We start from the raw sequence: 18,885 nt of genomic DNA, 5'->3' as shown, positions 1-18,885 counted from the left end.
CTTTCGTCCGATGGTTCACTCCCCAAGTGAGCGCAACAGCTGGTGCTGCACCGATCTGAAGCCAGGAACCAGGAACCTCTTCTGGGTCTCCCACGCGGGTGCAGTGTCCCAAAGCCTTGGGCCATCCTTGACTGCTTTCCCAGGGCACAAGCAGGGAGCTGGATGGGAAGTGTGGCTGCCAGGATTAGAACCAGCGCCCATATGGGATCCCAGGGCGTTCAAGGTGAGGACTTTAGCTGCTAGGCCACACCGCCGGGCCCCAAACTAATAAATCTTGAAAGAGACAGGAAAGAATGGGAAGGGAGGGAGAAAAGATGGACCTGAGACCCGGGCAGAGCACTGGCATGGAGGTGGCATGTTCCCAGGCAGTAGCTCAGCATTGATTGTCAGAGAGCAGACGGGCAGCTCTCAGCCCCGCCTCCAAGATCCCAGAGTGATGGGGATGCTGGGCTCTTCTCAAGTCATGGCTGTGAGCGCCAAGGAAGGAATCCTTGCTGGGAAAGCCCATCTTCTCATCTTTGTAGCCCCACTTTCTACACTCTTCCCAGAGCCTGCAAGGAGCCTGGCACAGGAAAGCAACTGAGAGCCAGCAAGAGATAGGATTCCCATTCCAAGACACGTTTTCCTGAGGATCATGAGGCACGTGGGTGGGAGGAGGGAACTGGGTGCAAGCCATAAAGCCGTTCAATACGCAGGCAGGCTCAGGCCCTGGGAGGGCAGGGCGGGCACAGCAGCCTAATGTCATCCTACTATGTCCGCTCCTCACCTGCAGGAGACCCCGCCTGATGTTCAGACCTGCTTGCACTCATATGTGCTGGACCCTGGTCACAAGGCCCACCAATTCTTCCTGACTCCAGGTTTAGGGACAACACCCTGGTGGCTTGAAAGTAGACAGGATAGGGGGCTGGTATGGTGCCCTAGTAGGTAAAGCTATCTCCTGCAATGCCGCCATCCCATATTTGGCACCAGTTCAAACCCCAGCTATTCCACTTCTTATCCACTTTTCTGTTAACACACCTGGGAAATGCAGTGGAAAATCCAGCAGGTTTGGGGGTCCCTGCTTCCACATGGGAGATCTGGATGAAACTCCTAGTTGCGGGCTTCGGAGTGGCTCAACCCTGGCCTATCTCACTCACTCTCTCTCTCCCTGCCTTTCAATTAGATGAATCTTGATAGAAATTAAACATTAGATAAACAGAAAGGGGGGAAAAAGACCATGCCAATATTTACACAGTTGAAATAGGCAGATGGCCGTGAGGCTGGTAGAACTGGAAGGGAGGACTCAAAGGAGAATAAAAGTGTCCAAGAGCCACGGGGGAGGAGAATGGGAGAAACAGGATGAACGAGGGCAATTCAGACTTTCTCAGTTGACCTCAAAGATAAGGGCATTTGCTCATGCAAAGGCCCATGCCCTCAGGCCTAGCATCATTAATAACAAAAATACACATCCCACCCCCAGGACACAGAAACTGGGGTAAAAGCCGCAGAGAGCACCCCGGCTTCTCCAGGCCGGTCTGAGGCTGTCCGTGACCTCTTTACAGTGTGCTTGAGCACGGTGCAGGCAGCGCCTTGCAACGACGTCAGCCCCTTCTTCAGAATCGGTACCCAGGCCGCCAGGGGCTGCCTGCCAACTTCACTCACTGCCCTTTCTAAAGGGAGCTGCCCGGGGCCAAGCCACATACCCTCTCCACTGACAGCTGCACACAGGGGGTCCAAAGGCCTGACCTCTTGCCTTGGTGACAGCAACCCCAGCTCCAGAGCTCCCCCTGGGACCAGACAGAGCTGCTGTTGCTACAGCATCCTAGCCTAACACCTCCCTGTGCCCATTCCAGGCCCGCACTCAGCAGCCTCCTGCACGTGGAGGAGCTCCTACACCTCCCAGAAGCTTGAAGTGCTTACCCATCTCCTGTAAAGAGACAAAGTGGCATAGGCCGGGACATGGCGAGACACAGACACTGCCCAAGTCATCTCAACCTCCATATTGCACGGTCCTCTCTCCTGCAGGTATGTCTGTGACTTGGGTGCTCCTGACTACCTGCTAAGAGCTAGGACAGGTGCAGCTGAATGTTTTTTGCCCAGAGATGATTTCTAACAGTCTGTGAAGGCATGAGGGCTAAGGTGAGGGGCGGAGAGTGTGACTGGGGTGTGTGTGTGTGTGTGTGTGTGTGTGTGTGAGCTGGTGTTTGTATTCCACGCCGGCATCCTTTTCGAAGGGCACAGCAAGGGGAAGGAGGGAAGGAGACAAAGGACTGTCATCTGTTGGCTGGATTTAGCAACACACAAAACCTCTGTGACCAAAGCACCTGCTCTGATGGCAACACAGAGATCTGAGCAGAGATCCGCTCTGTACCCGCAGGCAGGGAACATGCGCTGTACCAGCACACGGCCTGCAGCTCAGCCCTTGCTGCTCCAGTGGGGGTTGGGAAGCTGCAGGCCTGGTCGGCCTTCAGTGGAAGAGGTGGCGCTGCAGATCCTATCTCAGCCAAGCCTCTGTCACTCTCAGGCCCCAGGTGTGCTTCTTCATTCCTCACTGTAGGATCTGATGTGTGCATTGCTTGTGTCAGCTGCCAGAATCTAAAGTAGCCTGTCTTCCAATTTCAACATCATGTGGGTTCCTCCTGACTCCTTGTGAGTGTGAGAAGAACAGGTCAGGGCTCTGAACAAAGGAACATGCTGGCCTCAGCCCCCAGCGAGTGATATCATTCCACGTGCCATTATTCTGGCTCAGAAGCCCTATGTAGAGTGGGGACCCCAGCTGACTTGTTTATCCGAGAAGTCGCACAGGTGGTGAGACTCCCTGTCACCTGCACCAAGGGCGTTCCCATCCCCTGCCAGTGGGAGGACTGTGCTGAACCAACACCAACTGGTGGACCATGCCGGGTGCTCCCAAGGTGGAGGCAGCATTTGCCTCCCGACTCCCCAGAAAGCCCTGAGTGATGGTGACACTCCATTGCAGCCTGCCGCGCATGCTGCTCCACCCGGAGGACAACCATCTGGCCTGTTGACTTGCTCACTGGAAATAATCTCTTCAGAGGGGCGGGGCTGAGCATGGCCACCCATGCAGGGAGGAAATGCTTGGTCTTTGAATGATTCAGATCACCACTTGGATTTATCCCGAACTTGACCAAGCACTCCCCAGGTAGGATCTCATGTACTGTTGCAATCTTCCACGTTTCCAGGAAGGGATATCCTATAATACGTACTCTGCAGCCTGTTTATTTTCTTAAGATTTATTTATTTTTATTGGAAAGTCGGGTTTACAGAGGAGAGACAGAAAGATCCTCTATCTGCAATGGCTGGAGCTGAGCCAATCTGAAGCCAGGAGCCAGGAGATTCTTCTGGGTCTCCCACCTAGATGCAGGGTCCCAAGGTCTTCGGCTATCCTCAAGTGTCTTCCCAGGCCACAAGCAGGGAGCTGGATGAAAGGTGGGATAGCCGGGACACAAACCAGCACCGACAAGGCATCCCGGTGCATGCAAGGCGAGGATGTTAGCCACTAGGCTACTGCACTGAGTCCTATACCCTAATTTTTTTTAAGGTGTTTCTTTCAGCAGGAAGAGAGAAGCCTTTCATATGCTAGTTTCTCCCCCAAGTACTTGGACCATGTTTCACTCCCCTCCCAGGTGCGTTAGCAAGCAGATGGGTCAGAAGTGATGTTTCCAAATAATCAAAGTGAGAGGGGGTTTTGGGGAAGAGGAAGGGAAATTCCAGAGCCTATGGGACTATGTCGTAAACTACAGAAGAATAAATTAGAAGGGGGAAAAAGTGGGGTCACCAACACCTCAGGTGGGTGGGAGGGGCCCAAGTACTTGGGTCACCTTCTATTGCTTTTCTCAGATCATTAGCAGGGAGTAGGATTGAAAGTGGAGCAGCCAGCACACAAGCTGGTACATATGTGATGCCTGCTTTACAGGTTAACTTGCGATGCCACAATGCCCGGACCCAGTATAATAATCCCAGCTCTTAGTACAGTCACCACTTCTTGGGGCACATTTTATGCCAGACACCATAACAAAGGAGAAGAAGTGTATAGAATATCAGAATACAGAATTTTTTATTTATTGTTTATCAGTTGCTGACATGTGCTCCAGGATTATGCTGTTCAGATGATCACTGAACCATTTGACAGTAAGTTGCAGGCTTGGCCATTGGGCATAGCAGTTGAGACACCACTGTGTTACTGCGTCACGTATCAGAGTCCCAGCAGTCACATAGTGGCTCCACTGCTTCTGACCCATGGACACCCCAGAAGATGGCAGGTGATGCCCAAATGCCTGGATCCCTGCCACCTAAGTGGGCCATCTCAATGGCATGCCTAGCTCTCTGGTTTTGGCTTGGCCCAGCCCTGGCTATGGCAGGCATTTGGCAAGTGAACCAGCGGGTGTGAGATCTCTCGCTCTCTCTTTCTCCTATCTCTCTCCATTTCCTTCGCTATCATTCTGCCTTTTCAATACATTTTAAAATGCATTCATAAATACTTAGAAATAAATTTAGAAATGTGCTCTGTGCAGGTTGCAGGCATGAGTCCTGATGGCTGCCATGCCACCGCGCACCCTGGAGTCTCTCACTGACGCAACAGCGCTGTGTAAAAGGCACTTCGTATTCACATCTTCCAGTTGCTCAGAGAAGGTTCTTTGTAGCTTTCCTTTTTAACACAGGCACCCCTTGCGGTTCCCACATCCCCGCTGGCTTCTTCCAAACATTTTGAATCAATGTCAAGCCCTGTAAAGGCAGAGGCACGCTCTGCTCTCAAAGACTCTAGAGAAAGAACCTGCAGACTCGAACTGAAAAGCAAAAATTCTTCCGTGAAAGAGGTTGGATACCACACAGCACTCATTCCTCATCACAGATGGGCACATTCTTCTTTAGAGGGGCACATGGGCTCCTAATTATTCCAGCAGATTAGTTCCATCTGCTCCCAAAAGAAGGAAAATGGCTAAAAGGTGTTGTGGACAGGGGGAAGATGGAGGGAGTGTTACACCCTGCTCAGCAGCAGATCACCCATGCCCTCAAGCACACCAGCACCTACTGGGCCTGATTTGAACACTGGACCTGCAGGGTGGGGGAAGAAAAAAAAAAGCTTAGTAACTTTCTCGTACAGGGTTCACATTGTAGTTAAGAGAGAAACAAGGGGATCATTATTATAGTAGAGTGGGTTAAGCCACCACCTGCAGTACTGCCAATCCCATACAGTCTCTGGTTCAAGTCCTGGCTACTCCATTTCTGATCCAGCTCCTTGCTAATGCACCTGGGAAAGCACTGAAAGATGGCCCAAGTGCTTGTGTCCCTGCACTCATGTGAGAGACTGGGAAGATGCTTCTGGATCCTGGCTTTGGCCTAGGCCGGTTTTGACCATTGCGGTCATTTGGGGTTATGAACCAGCAGGTGCAAGTCTGTCGCGCTCTCTCTGTTACTCTACCTTTCCAATAAAAATCCTTTAAACAGGTAAGTAAATAAAAAAGAGAAACAAAAGGCCCTGTTGTAGATATATATAAAACCCAGCCTTGAACAGTGAAGGAGAAAGCCACATCCAACTGGAACCAAAGGGAACAGGCTCTGCAGAGGAGCAGCCCAGGGGAAGGGGCATGGGTGGAAAGAGAATGGGCACAAACCCTGCCATGCAGTGTGCAGAGAGCAGGCACGGGCGCCCTCCAGACTGGAAAGCAGTGCCAGGGCCTGCCCACAGTGCTATGGTGCTTGTCTTCATCCAAACGCCAGTAAAGGCCTCATGTGTGTGTCTGTCTCAAACTTTTGTCTCCACGGTGAGGAATGATGAGCCACGTGGGCAGAAGAACACTGGCTAGGAACTGTATGTGATGTAGACAGCAGTGGGCTGCATCCAAGCTCATGAAGGGGAGACAGAGTTGGATGCCAGATGTTTGGGGTGCATGTTGAAGCTAGGACCTGAGACTCGAGGCTCTGACAGACAGAACAGGCAGAGGAACCAAAGTACAGGGAGCGATCTCAGGGGACATTACTGGGTGATGCCAAAGAAATCTGTATTGGAGCATAATTGAGAGGTAAGGATCTGTCTGTCTCTCTCTCTCTCTCTCATATATTTTCCATATAAACTATTTTTGAAAGGTGGAATCTTTCTCTGTCTCATACACACACACACACAGAATGCTTCCAACCACTGGTTCACTCTGCAAATGCCAGCAATAGCCAGGGATGGGCCAGGCCAAAACCAAGAGCTAAAAACTCCACCTGGGTCTCCCGTGCAGTGGCAGGACTTGAGTCCTCACCTGCCTCCCCAGGTGCTCTTAGCAGGAAGCTGCATCTTAAGCAGAGGTGGCAGGACTTAATTCAGAGAGCTCCAATAATGTCCGTAGGTGTCCTGAGCAGCGGCTTAATCCACTGCACCAAGTGGCTGCCGCAGCTGCAGGTGTCTCAGCTGGCATCTTTTTTTTAAAGATTTATTTTTTCTTAATTGGAAAGGTAGATTTACAGAGAGAAGGAGAGACAGACAGAAAGATCTGTCTGCTGGCTCACTCTGCAAGTGGCCACAATGGCTGGAGCTGAGCTGATTTGAAGCCAGGAGCTTCCTCTGGGTTTCCCACACAGGTGCAAGGACCCAAAGCTCTGAGCTGTCCTTGACTGCTTTCCCAGGCCACAAGCAGGAAGCTGGATGGGAAGTGGAGCAGCCAGTGCACTAACTGGCATCCATATGGGATCCCGGCGAATGCAAGATGAGGATTCAGCCACTGGGCTATCACTCTGGACCCCTCAGCTGGCTTCTTAATGGCTAGGCCAACCTCCCATGTGAATGTATCTGGGCTGCAAGGGACCTTTGAGGCAACCAGGGATTTGGAGGGTGGGGCGGGGGGTGGACTTGCTTACCCGGCTGAGGGCCAGGTGATGCGCAGAGAGGCCTGTATTGGCAGTCTGAGAAGCTCTAGGTTCTGTGGACTCCAGCCTCCTGGCTTGGGTGTGATCAGGGAGCGCAGCCTCCTCTCACGGGCAGGGCGCTGGAAGCAGGGCTCACTGTGATGCTGAACCTGCCCTGTCTTCAGTCCTTGTAGCTGGGCTTCGTGGTTTGGAAGGCCTGTTCTTCCACCTGGCTGGCTGCTCTGGCTCTCTTCTTTAGTGTCACCTCCTTGGGTCGGCTTTCTTCTCCGGTCTCGTCTAGGGTCTCAGCAGACCCCCTCCACACATAGCTCTTCACAGCACACAATTTCATTGGTGGGATTGACAGGACAGTGTCCATATCTGGGGGTGGCGGGGTTCTGCCTCTGTGGATTGTGCCAAGTGGAAATGGGAGACCGTCATAGCAAGCACGTACACACGCCTTTTTCTCATCCTCCCTTAAACAGTGCAGGCAAACAACCGCTGACGTAGGGTGAGGCATGGTGCATTATGGGGAGGGCTAAAGTATCTAGCAGGCGGTGCACAGGTTAAGTCCAAATGCGACCCCATGGTATGGAAGGCACCCTGGCATCTTTGGTTGGGTGTCCAAGAGGATCCTGGAGCCTGTCTGCCACGCACACCGAGGAACGAGGGGCCTCATGGATGTGCCTATTCTGCGTGTTCGTTACTAGACCAGAGAAACTTTAGACCTAAAACCACCCCTATCTCCCTACAGCCTGCCTGGCATGTGTTAGGCAGACAAACAGTCCTGTTGAATATGTGAATCAAAGAGCAGAGAAACTATAGGGACCTACATTTAAAAAGAAAGAAAAAAGAAAGAAAAACCTTTTGGGAAAGCTGTGATGGCACAGCACATTAAGCCACCACCTGCAATGCCGGCATCCCATATGCATGCTGGTTTGATTCCTGGCGACTCCACTTCCGATCCAGTTCCAGGTCTTTTTCTCTGTGCCTGGAAAGGCAGTGGGAGATGGGTCAAGTCCTTGGACCCATGCACCCACATGGCAGATCCCAACTGAGTTCCAGGCCAATTTGACTTCAGTCTGGCCCAGTGCCGGCTGCTGTAGTTACCTGGAGAGTGAACCAGCAGCAGATGCAAGAGTGTGTGTGTGTGTGTGTGTGTGTGTGTGTGTGTGTGTGTGTGTATCTGTCTCTTCCACTGTCTATTACTGCCTTTCAGCTAATAAATACATTCTATTTCAGAACTGAGCTCAGTCCTTTGCACAAATCCAATATGAGGCAGGCATGGTTGCTCAAGGAAACTGAGGCACGGAGAGGTGTCTTGTGTCTCGCCCAAAGTTATGTGCAGAGTGGAGTTCACATAAACACGGCGTGTGTCCGTGCGTGCTTCTAGTGTTTTTATACCTCTGTGCAGCCACCTTGTGAAACAAGGCAGCGAATCCAAGCCGAAGCCCCAACCACACGCCTTTTTTTGCTGGGTGGATTGTAAAACTGCCTGCTGAGAGCAGTGGATTTCTGAGAGCAGTAGGGGTCAGGTCCAGTACACTGGATAGGTAGAGAGGGCGTCTCCTTTCCACTTCTAAGCAGTGGGGCTGGAGTTGAACTTGAACGTGTGGGTACCATGGCAATGGCAGCACTATAAATACCCAGGACGGAGGCTTCTCCCAGCCAGCACTGCTGTGACTGCACTTGCACACGCACCCCCACCTGCCACCAGGGCTCTGCTTCTGCCTTGGGGTGGCAGCGGAGGTTAAGCTCTGCCAATGCGAGATCCCCCCCCTTGCAGCTTTCTGCTCGCCACACCCCCCCCCACCCTTGAAACAGAGGTTTCATCTCCGCTTCCTCCACCAGCACATTCATTTCCTCCTTGGTGAAAGACACAACAGCTCTCCATCCCCAGAGGACTGTGATGAGGCAGTCGCCGACAGGATGGACCCAACCTCCCCCACCAGCCCAGGTCAGCCGCTGGGCCAGGAGAAATGCAGTGTTGTTTATGAAAGCAGCAGCCTGGCCAGAAGCAGGAAGGCAGGGCGGGGAGGCAGGTGCACCTCCTGCGCCAGCACGGCTGCTTCAGTGCCCTGGTCTCTAACCCTCGGGTGGGTCTTGCTGATAGTGACTGAGTAGATCATGTCCATCTGGCTTCAGCTCTGAATTCAGACTCCCACCCTCCCACCCCAACCCACCATCTCAGCTGTGCCCTCTGGCTGTCGGCAAACCTCCCCAACACCCACAGCCCCCTGCACCAGCCTGAGTGACTGGTTGCAGCGCTGTCACGCCCTTCCAACCCAGGCTGTGCCGTGATCTACCTTCTTCAGAATCCACATTACTAGCAGTTCAGAAGTGAACCCTTCATCCTCGCCCCCCCGGTAGCAGCTGGGTGAGAATCTAGGCTCACTTGTTACTATGCAGTTACTTGGCATGAGACTCAAGTTACGCATCTAGGAAATGGGACCACGAAAAGTCCAGGCAGTAAGTCTTTATGCATATGAATTATACCTGCCTATTTCTAAGATGAGTTCACGCTGAAGCCCTTCCAGCATGTCTTATGCCTTGTCTTTTGGTTCCCGTGCCTTCTGCTCCTCATTCTCTCTAGCTTACGACACATCTTCCTGAACAAAACAGTACAGCTCTGTGCCTCCAAAAATGCATGGCCAAAGACGGGGGACATCATTGATTCAATCAGAGGATCTAAATGGGTGCATTTCCCAGACCATATGAGGGACAGTGAAATGGAGAGAGGTGAAAAAAACCCAGTGACTGTCCTCCAAGGCCCCGTTGCCTCTGAAGAAAGCAGAGACCAAAATCTTTTTCTATTCGCTTGTCAGCTCCCCCCGCGCCTCCCTTTTTAAAATTGATTTATTTGAAAGTAAGAGTTACAGACAAACAAATCTTGTATCTTCCAGTTGGCCAGGCTGGGCCAGACCAAAGCTAGGAGCCAGAAATTCTATTGAGATTTCCCACATGGGTGCAGGGTCCAAGGACATCGACCGTCTTCCCGGGCTTTTCCAGGTGTATTAGCAGCAAACTGGATCGGAAATGGAGCATCTTACAATAGGTGGACAGTGTTGCAGGACAAGGCTTAACCCACAGTGCCACAATCCCAGTCCCTTCCTCGTCCTTCCCGTTTTCATGAAGCACCTTCTTGTGCCATGACACATCTTTTTCTTTGCTGTTGTGGAAGGGGCCAAGATGGAAACAGGGGCATTGATTTTGAAAAGCCGACAACCTGCCCCAGGTTCCAGTGTTGCCTACGGGCCACCCGGCTGTGCAGGCCAATGGAGGGAGATTTGTTCTGGGGTCACTTCTGCTCCTCCGGGAGGGGGGCCAGGAGAGGCAGAGAAGCTGCTGCAGGCCAGATTCCTGAAGTTCAGTCACCTGTGGAGTAACAGCCACCGCAGCCAGTCACGTGGTCCAGCCGGTTTTACCTTTAATCCCTTCACGTTTGCCCTCGGTCTCACGGAATACCTGGGAATGATTCACCGGTATCACATGGGACAGGTAGTCATCTGTTTCATGACCTCACCCTGCCAGCAGCTCCTGAGAGATAACCTGGGATTCTTTGGTTGGGAGGGAGGGAGGGAGGACGGGGAAGTCCACAGCTCAAGGCTTGCCCTGGTCAATTTCTGCTCTGTAGTCTTTCTGTTCCCCAGGCTGGGGCTGGGTAGGGGAAGTGTAGGGATGGCCTAGGTCTAAAGCAGCAAGACCTTTGGGAAAAAATCCAGGAACTGGACACCTGGGCTATTCCTAAGTTGCACCTAGGAGTCAAAGAGGTGTTTTTATACGCATTGTCCCACTGAGAAGGCTTACTTTAAAAAAAAAAAAAAAACAGTGAACAGTGAACAGTTGCTCCAGGAGCAAGTTCAGGTTATTGTCCGGGCGGAGAGAAGAACAGGAACCTGTGCTTCGAACAGAAAATACTGCGCCTGATCCACATTTCCTGGGAGCATGTGTGCTGCGTGGCCAGGCGAGGCCCTCCCAGTGCCCCGCAGCATGCCCCGGGATGATGGCTTGCGGCTGAGTGTCAAGCCCTTCTGTTGATCTTCTCATTGCACTGTCCCCAGGAGTCTAAAGTGACTGTGTGATCTGTGATTTTTTTTTTTCCATGTAGTAGACTGCTTCAGTTCAGCAAGTGACCCATCATCACACAGTGACAAAAGACAGCATGAGACCCAGTCTGACTCTAGAACTCTTCGTAGCATAAAATGATGATACAGGCATTTGGCAGGGCAGTGGACGCCACGTGGAATGCATTCATCTCATTGCAATGCCTGGGTTCGTGTCCCAGCTCAGGCTTCTTGCTAGGCAGAGCCTAGAGGGGGTAGCAACAATGGTTCATGTAGTTGGGTCCAAGCTAGCTACAGGGGAAACCTGGGGTGAGTTCTGGGCTCCTGGTTTCAGCCTGGCACAGCTTTCTGATGCAGACCTTTGGGTGAACAAGGAGATAGGAGATCTCTCTCTCTCTCTTTCTGCCTTTCAAACAAAGTTATGAAAGAAATATCCATAGAGATTAACTTTTTTTCAGCAGCCACAGACCTCCAGAGCTAGGCCATGATAGTCCTGAAGCTGCAAAGTGAGTAATAAAAGGAAGGTATAGGGGCCAATGTGGTATAGTAAGTAAAGCTGCCAACTGTGATACCAGCATCCCAATGGGTGCCAGTTCAGGTCCCATCTGTTCCACCTCTGATTCCACTCCCTGCTGTGTACTTGGGAAAACAGTGGAAGATGGTCCAAGTTCCTGGAGCCTAGAAGATGCTGTTGGCTCCTGGCTTCAGTCTGGCCCAGCCCCGGCCATTGCGGCCATTTGGAAAGTGAACCAGGGGATGGAACACCTCTCTCTCAGTCTGTCTCTCTGTAACTCTTTCTTTCCTTTTCTTTCTTGATTTATTTATTTTATTGGAAAGGTAGATTTATATAAGGAAGGAGAGACAGAGAGGAAGATCTTCCATCCACTGTTTCACTCCCCAAGTGGCCGCAATGGCTGGAGCTGAACTGATCCAAAGCCAGGAGCCAGGAGCTTCTTCTGGGTCTCTTACATTGGTTCAGGGTCCAAAGGCTTTGGCCACCCTCAACTGCTTTCCCAGGACACAAGCAGGGAACTGAATGGAAAGTGGAGTAGCCGGACAGGACCTGGCACCTGTCTGGGATCTCGGTGCTTGCAAGGTGAAGATTTAACCAGTAAGCTACTGTGCTGGGCCCTCTAAGTTTCAAATAAATACATGCATCCTTTTTTTTTTTTTTTTAAAAAAAAGTATAGCTTAATAGTTGGGAGCATGTATACTGGAATCCTACAGGCCTGGTCCATTTTTTAATGTTGTATCTCTGACCACCAACATAATATCTTGGAGCCTCAATTTCCTCATTTGTAAAATGGATGTTAACAGAGGGGATTTCCTACTCCAGATGGTTGCTGTGGGGATTAAATGAAATCTTGTGTGAAGAGCATGTAGGGCCACATTGTCGTACTGCTCTAATAAATCATTAGTTTTTAAAGAAGATTTATTTTTGTTTGGAAGGGCCAAGTTACAGCAGAGAGAGAGGAGAGACAGCTAGAAGGCGTTATCTGCTGGCTCACTTCCCAGATGGCCACAATAGCCTGAGCTGGGCTGGTCCCAAGAGACAGGAGTGTCTCCTGGGGGGTGACCCACATGGTGCAGGGGCCCAAGCACTTGGGCCATCTTCTGCTGCTTTCCAGACGGTCAGCAGGAACCAGGATCAGAAGTGAAGCCACCGGATGGTGGCAGCCTAACCTGCGAAGGCATTCCATTTGTCCCTTACTAGCGGCGTGGACATGCTGAAGGCTGAAGCCCAAGCAGGGAACATGAGTTGGGCTGTGGGAAATTCCTACCAGGCGATGGGGAACTCCTGCTTCTGAGGGTGGGAGGCCGGCTGGAGGTCAGCCCATGGACTTTGATGTCTTGCATTCATGGAAGAAGGACGGACCAATACTGGGTGCCTGGACCTGGCCTCAGGGAGGCAGTTAAACTTCCTGAAGGCATTTGGCCGTGAGGAACCTGTTGCCTGGGTCTTCTCCATAACAGGTGCTGGCACCGCAAACATGGGCTTCCCTTGCTCAGCCCACTGTGTCCCTCACAGTCGCAGCGCTGGCTCCTCTGGGCACCTGTTGCGGCTCGGACACTGGCCTAGTCCTGCCCTAGGGCCAGGGCAGAAAAGGGGTTCAATTCATGTGTGCAAGCACCAAGCTCTTCACGTGGTTAATTCAGTACTTTTATTTATTTATTTTAAATGCACTTATTTCATTTTTATTGGAAAGGCAGATCAAATTTACAGAGAGGAGAGATAGAGAGGAAGATCTTCCAACCACTGTTTGACTCCCCAAGTGGCCGCTATGGATGGATCCAGGAGCAAGGAGCCTCTTCCACGCAGGTGCAGGGTCCCAAGGCTTTAGGCTGGCCTCGACTGCTTTCCCAGGCCACAGGCACAAGCTGGATGGGAAGTGAAGTAGCCGGGATGCGAACCGGCACCAAAAGGGATCTGAGCGCTTTGCAAGGCGAGGATGCAGCTATCGAGCCATCCTGCCGGGCCTTAATTGAGTATTTTTAATTTCTCAAAAAGCACTGTGCGTTTAATGGCGTCCCTTCCATTTTTTTTTTCCTTTCTCTCCTCTGGATGAGATTTTTCTGTTCTTTTCCACAACATCCCTTCCATACCTGCCCCGAGTCTCATAGCCAAGAGCCGACACGGGTTCGTCCTCACAACATCCGTACTTGTTACTGTGACACGGTACTTTCTCTTACTCGCTCTGGGAGCCTTCTCAAGGAAGCGGATCCATGGCACTCCTAATTTTAGAGACCTCAGGAAGAGCCCGCTGCACTTGGAAACGCAGGGAGTGGAGGGGGAGTGAAACTACGTGCGGAGAATTGAGTAAGAGGGAGACAGATGGTGCCTGTGCTGGGGGGAAGGGACCAGAGATGCTGCAAAACTTATGTTCCCCCAATTTGCAAGGATGTTTCCATTTAACCACTTCTTGCCCGCCTCCTGGCAGAGAAGCTTGGAGTTCGAAAATCTGGCGCTTGAGGTGCCCAGAGCGACGTGAGCCAGCGCCGCGGGCAAGAGGAGGCAGAGCGGGTCTGGTTTTAGCATCTAGGGCTCCAGTTTGGGTTGCGGGACCCAGGTATAAGGGGCGGCCCTCCTTTCCCCCTCGGCAGGAGCAGCGTGAGGGGTGTTCGGCGGTTCGGACTGTCCCACGAGGGGGCGCGTCTCCTGCCCTAGGACCCGCCCTCGTGGCGCGGGCGAGGGGAGGAGACCCGGGAACCCCGGCGCCCGGCGCTCCGCCTCCCGTTTCCGGGGCAGCGCAGTTACCTGCACCGCCCGAGCCGCACCTGGCGGAGGCAGAAGTCGCAAACAGAGCGATCTCGGAGCGGCGGAGCAGGCAGGAGGCTCGGTGCCCGGCTTTGGGGGAGGAGGAGAAGGAGGCGGCGGGCGAGCGAGCGAGCGAGCGGCGGCGTGGAGAGCGCAGCGCGCGGTGCAGTGCCGTGCCGCGCCGCGGAGGAGGGCAGGCGGCGGCTGCGCTCGGCTCGCTCTGCCCGGCCGGCTTGGGCGCGCACCCGCGTTCGCACCGCGCCGCTGCGGGCGCACATGGCAGCGTGAGAGGCCGGCGGCGCCGGGCCAGCACTGCAGGGCCGCATGGACAGCGGCGCCACCCCGGCCGGTCCCCATTAGGGCCCCCAATCCGCGGGAGCCAGCCCCTTCGATCATGGTGCCTCGGCGGCCGCCCGGACACAAGAAGACCGGTTGGAGCCGCTGAACCCCCGCGGCAGCCGGGGAGCTGCATGGGGGAGAGCGGGCCGTTCTCAAGAAGATGCCCCGGCCGGAGCTGCCCCTGCCGGAGGGCTGGGAAGAGGCGCGCGACTTCGACGGCAAGGTCTACTACATAGACCACACGAGCCGCACCACCAGCTGGATCGACCCGCGGGACAGGTAGGACTCCCTCCCTCCGACAGCCCGCGCCCTCCGGGGCCCTCGGCTGCCCCTGGAGCCACCGGGCTGGGAGGCTCTGCGTGCTCCTCGAGCGCTGTTCCAGCCCCCAGCGCCTTCCCCAGGTGGAGGATTTAGGCCCCACTGCACCTGCTTAGTTTTGACCTTAAGCTGTAGCCCCGCCCCCGCCCCCTTTAGGAAGCTAGGTCGGGCCTGGGCGGAGGGGGCCACCTAGCCGGTTGCAGCGGAGTCGTCCCCAGCCGGGGGGGAGGGGGCTATAGGACGGGAGGGACCGGGGGTGCTGTGAAAGGAAAGCGTCTCAGCGTGCAGAAGGCGAGGGCTGGGGTGTGTGCATTTTGACAGGTGCCTCAGAGGCTCCAGAACTGAGCACAGGAGCCAGTCCCGGAGCCTGGAGGCTGAGGGGGAGGGCCGATGAAGGAGACTGGTTCTCCAGGAATCCCAGCAACTTGGAAGCTGTTAGGATGCAGAAGGAGGTGAGAGGCCTTCCCGGAGCCCTGCCCACGCCTCTTTCTCCTGCCTCCCTCTCCTCCGCCCTCTCCTGCGCTCGGGACACCGAGGCTCCCCGGCCCCGGCCCTGCCGCATCTCTTCTGACCTTGGTGGGTACAAGGCCGGCTGCAACAGGAGATGGCATTGCCCAGACAGGCGGCGAGCGAAGGGCGGCCCAGGCGAGTCTTCTACCTACCCAGACTTCTTCCACCCGGTTTCTCTGCTTGGTGTTTCTTTGCCGACACACACACATTTCCCGTGGTATGGCCCGGCGGCCAGAAGGGTGCCTGGCCAGCACGCCTGATCTCTGATTTGGCCTTGGCTGACACCTGCCTGGGGTCAAAGTATTTCAGGAATGTAAGGTTTTCACCTGGTCTCTGACCTTGGGCTTGGGTCCCTGGACAGCATGCAGATGAATGTTTGGGACCTTTCCGTGTTAGGATATTGGGATGGGGAGGTTGGTGGGGTATCACAGGGGCGCAGGGTCTATGGCATCCTATGGGCAAATCAGGAAAAGCAGTAGTTTCTGTGAGTACTTCCGCCCATTCATTTGTTCACTCAGTATCGTCTGGGTGCTCACACTGTGTGTAGTGTCACCATGATGTCGTCTGGAAGGCATACTGCTTTAACCTCTGCTCCTCAGTTTCTCTATTTGTCAGGTGCTTTGCCTGGGTGGGAATGAGTAATAGCCCCTTGTCCCAAGGAACATAGTTGATCAGAAGCCAGTTTTTTTTTTTTTTTTTCAAGAATCAAGATTGATTCATTTGAAAGAGTGATGAGGGAGACAGACCAAGCTTCCGTCCACTGGTGTTTTCCATAGCTGACTACAACACCCAGGGCTGGCTCAAGCAGGAGCCGGGGTCTCCATCCACTTCTCCCACCTGGGTGGCGGGACCCAAGTTTTGAGCCTTCATCTGCTGCTGCTTACCAAGAGGCAGGAGCAGAAACTGGATTAGAAGAGAGGAGATAGGGCTCAGAAATAGGCACCCCAAAATGGAAAACAGGTATCCCAAGTGGTGGCTTCCCCCGCTGCCCCATGTCCGCAGTCGCCAGTGTTTAAACACCAGGGGGACGTTGGGAGCCGGCAGTATGGTTTGCTGGAGGATTTTGTTCTTGCCCCAGTGTGGATGCTCACTGCTGGAGGCCTGGTCTCCTGGCTGCTGCTGACCCTGCTCAGGTCACTCACCTCCCCCAGGCTCCTTGACTGTATCGGTGACCTTGGCAGCCCCTTCCCCCGTCTTATCCCCGTAACAGACACAAGTTCAAACAGATGTTTCCTTAGCACTTGGGTTTTTGTGGGAGGGCTGGGGCAGCCCCCGCAGCCTGGGCAGCCTGCAGCTGAGGAGAGTCATGCGGCAGTGGAAGGTGTCTCCCCAACAAGAACCACAGAACCACCCTTGCTAGAACATAGCTGATCTTCTGCATTGTAGTGTGCTATCGGCCACCTTCTTGGTTTTCGTTTACATTTACCTGAGCTGTTGTTTTGTTCATCTTTATGCATTTGAAAAGCAGCAGAGTTCCAGAGAAAAAGAGAGATTTTGCATCTACTGCTTCACTCTTCAGAGGGCCACACCGGCAGCTTCTCCTAGGTCTCCCCTGTGGCTCCAGGGGCTTTAGAGTTTGGGCTGTCTTCCTGCTGCTTTTCTGAGGCACACGGACGGGAGCTGTACATCAGAAGTGGAGCAGCCAGGACACGAACTAGTGCTTACATGGGATGCCAGTGTCACAGGGAGAGGCTTAACCAGCTATGACACAATTCCGGGCCTAACTTGATTTTGCCTCAACTCTGTTTTGGATTTTTGGTGTCCCCTTTTTCAAGTAGGAAACGAGTACTACTTATTGCCAGAAATATAAGGAAACCTTGAGAAATACCCTAGGAAGAAGCATCCTGCTGTCCCCACACATTAGCCAGGTGCCACGGCTGGCAGAAGGCTCAGTGCCAGGCCTGCCCAGCCCTTGTTTTAAGGCACATTCATACGTAGTGAGTTACCACTTCACTTTCTAAGTCACTGGCTTCTGAGGTCTTCTTACCCCTTCTGGCTATCCCAGCCACACTGGGCTGGTGTATGTCCTGAGTTCTGGACCCAAGGCTCTCCCTCATTTTGAAGGTTTGGGGAAAGGGCTGAGTAGACAGTTGTCCGTCTGTGCCTCTGTCTGAGAGACCCCGCTGGGTGGCCTTGGGTGAATGGTGATACGCTTCCCTAGGCCTGAACGCCCTGCAGACAGAAGGGAAGTTGACTCAGTGATTTTCAAGCGCTAGCCGACTCTCAGATGGTATTTCACACCCCTTGCCTCTCCTTGCTCTTCTTGCCATGGGAAGATGAGAATGGGATGGTGAGGAAGAAATTTTAAAAAGAGCCCAGCTTCTTTTCTGGTCTTCTAGGGCAAGAGAGCTTCTGCCAATGAAATAGTATCTCTGCCACTGGTTAATGTAGTGAGATTTAAAAAAATCATAATTGTAGGAACAAAAATGCATTTCCTACAGTGTAGGTGTCTGCCTTGGCGTTGTTCGAACCTGAATCCTGGAGGCACCTGCCCATTCCCCTGGATTGAAAAGAAGTCAGTCGAATGGCCCTGTAGTCTGAAAAGTGATTTCTTAGCCACCGAGGACAAATAGCGTCTCTGGTTTCCAGCCCTAAAGAATGTCTTGGCACATTCCTCCCTCTGGGGCTGAGCTGTTTTGTGTGCTGCCCAGCGGCGGCATGGAGCTGCTGGGGGGCAGGGAATCCAGTGTTAGGCTTCCCCTTTCACCAGGGGGGTGTGGAAGGAGCTGCCAGGCAGCCAGTCCTGCCAACTCTCGTCCCCTTCTCACCCAGAGCAAGACTGGGAGGCTGAAATTCCTGAGTGAGCACCGTTGTCCCAACAACCAAAAAGGGTCCAACAGGCAGCTTGGGCCCTGCCCACTGGGCCAAAGGCTCAGGAGGCAGACAGGCGCGTTCTGGGTTCAAGGCCAGTCCACCATGGTAACAGGTCCTTGGGGGACTCAGGTGCTACCACTTGAATGTCACTGTCCCGCGGAGCTGGAGTCTCCTGGGCAGAGGCACTTGAGTGTTTGATGACCTCCCCGTGTTCCACGCATGTTTGCCCTCGTGGTGTGCACATGGCGCTGGTGGCTGGAGGAAGAATGAGTTGTTGGGAGCGGCCCACAGGAGGCAGATCCTTCAGCCCGCATTCCCACTGTCGTGTGGTTTGTGTGATGGGACCCAAGTAGCTCAAGAGTACTGAGATGCCACCTGCTCTCTGTAGTGTTTTGAGTAGTCATTTACACCTGGGGAGTTGGGTCTACAGCGTGCCCTCCTTCAGGCTATAGATGCTTGGAGGACCCAGACAGAGGGTCAGGGCTGTGGACAAGTGCAAGCTGAGTGTTTTGTTCTTGATTTCAGGGGCTTTCTCCTGGACCCCTTTGAAACTGCTTGTCAGGTCCTCTGTGGTTAGCTGGGTAGCAGGTGGCGTGGAACCCTTCCCGTATTCAGGCTTCCTAGCAAGAGCTATAAATGACTGGCTGTCCTCCTCACCACCCCGAGACCAGCGACTTGGATCCTTTATTGGATTAGCTGAGGCTCCGCGAGGCTGCGTTTGGTGGAGCCATTGGGCTTCCGTGAAGCTGAGGCATG

General features: G+C 53.5%; 1 protein-coding gene across 1 annotated transcript in view; it reads left to right on the top strand.

The window, feature by feature from the left end:
* The first annotated feature begins 14,271 nt into the window (after positions 1–14,271).
* Positions 14,272–18,885, top strand: part of WWC1 (WW and C2 domain containing 1) — a 152,362-nt gene continuing 147,748 nt past the window's right edge. Inside the window, exon 1 of the mRNA XM_036496995.2 lies at positions 14,272–14,766. Coding sequence (XP_036352888.2) covers positions 14,648–14,766 — 119 coding nt within the window. The 5' untranslated portion in view covers positions 14,272–14,647. The remainder of the gene's footprint in view (positions 14,767–18,885) is intronic.

Source organism: Ochotona princeps, chromosome 19, assembly GCF_030435755.1.
Source record: "Ochotona princeps isolate mOchPri1 chromosome 19, mOchPri1.hap1, whole genome shotgun sequence".
In the NCBI taxonomy this organism is placed as follows: Eukaryota; Metazoa; Chordata; class Mammalia; order Lagomorpha; family Ochotonidae; genus Ochotona; species Ochotona princeps.
Note: the sequence above shows the minus strand (reverse complement) of the source record. Positions and strands in the feature narration are given on the sequence as shown.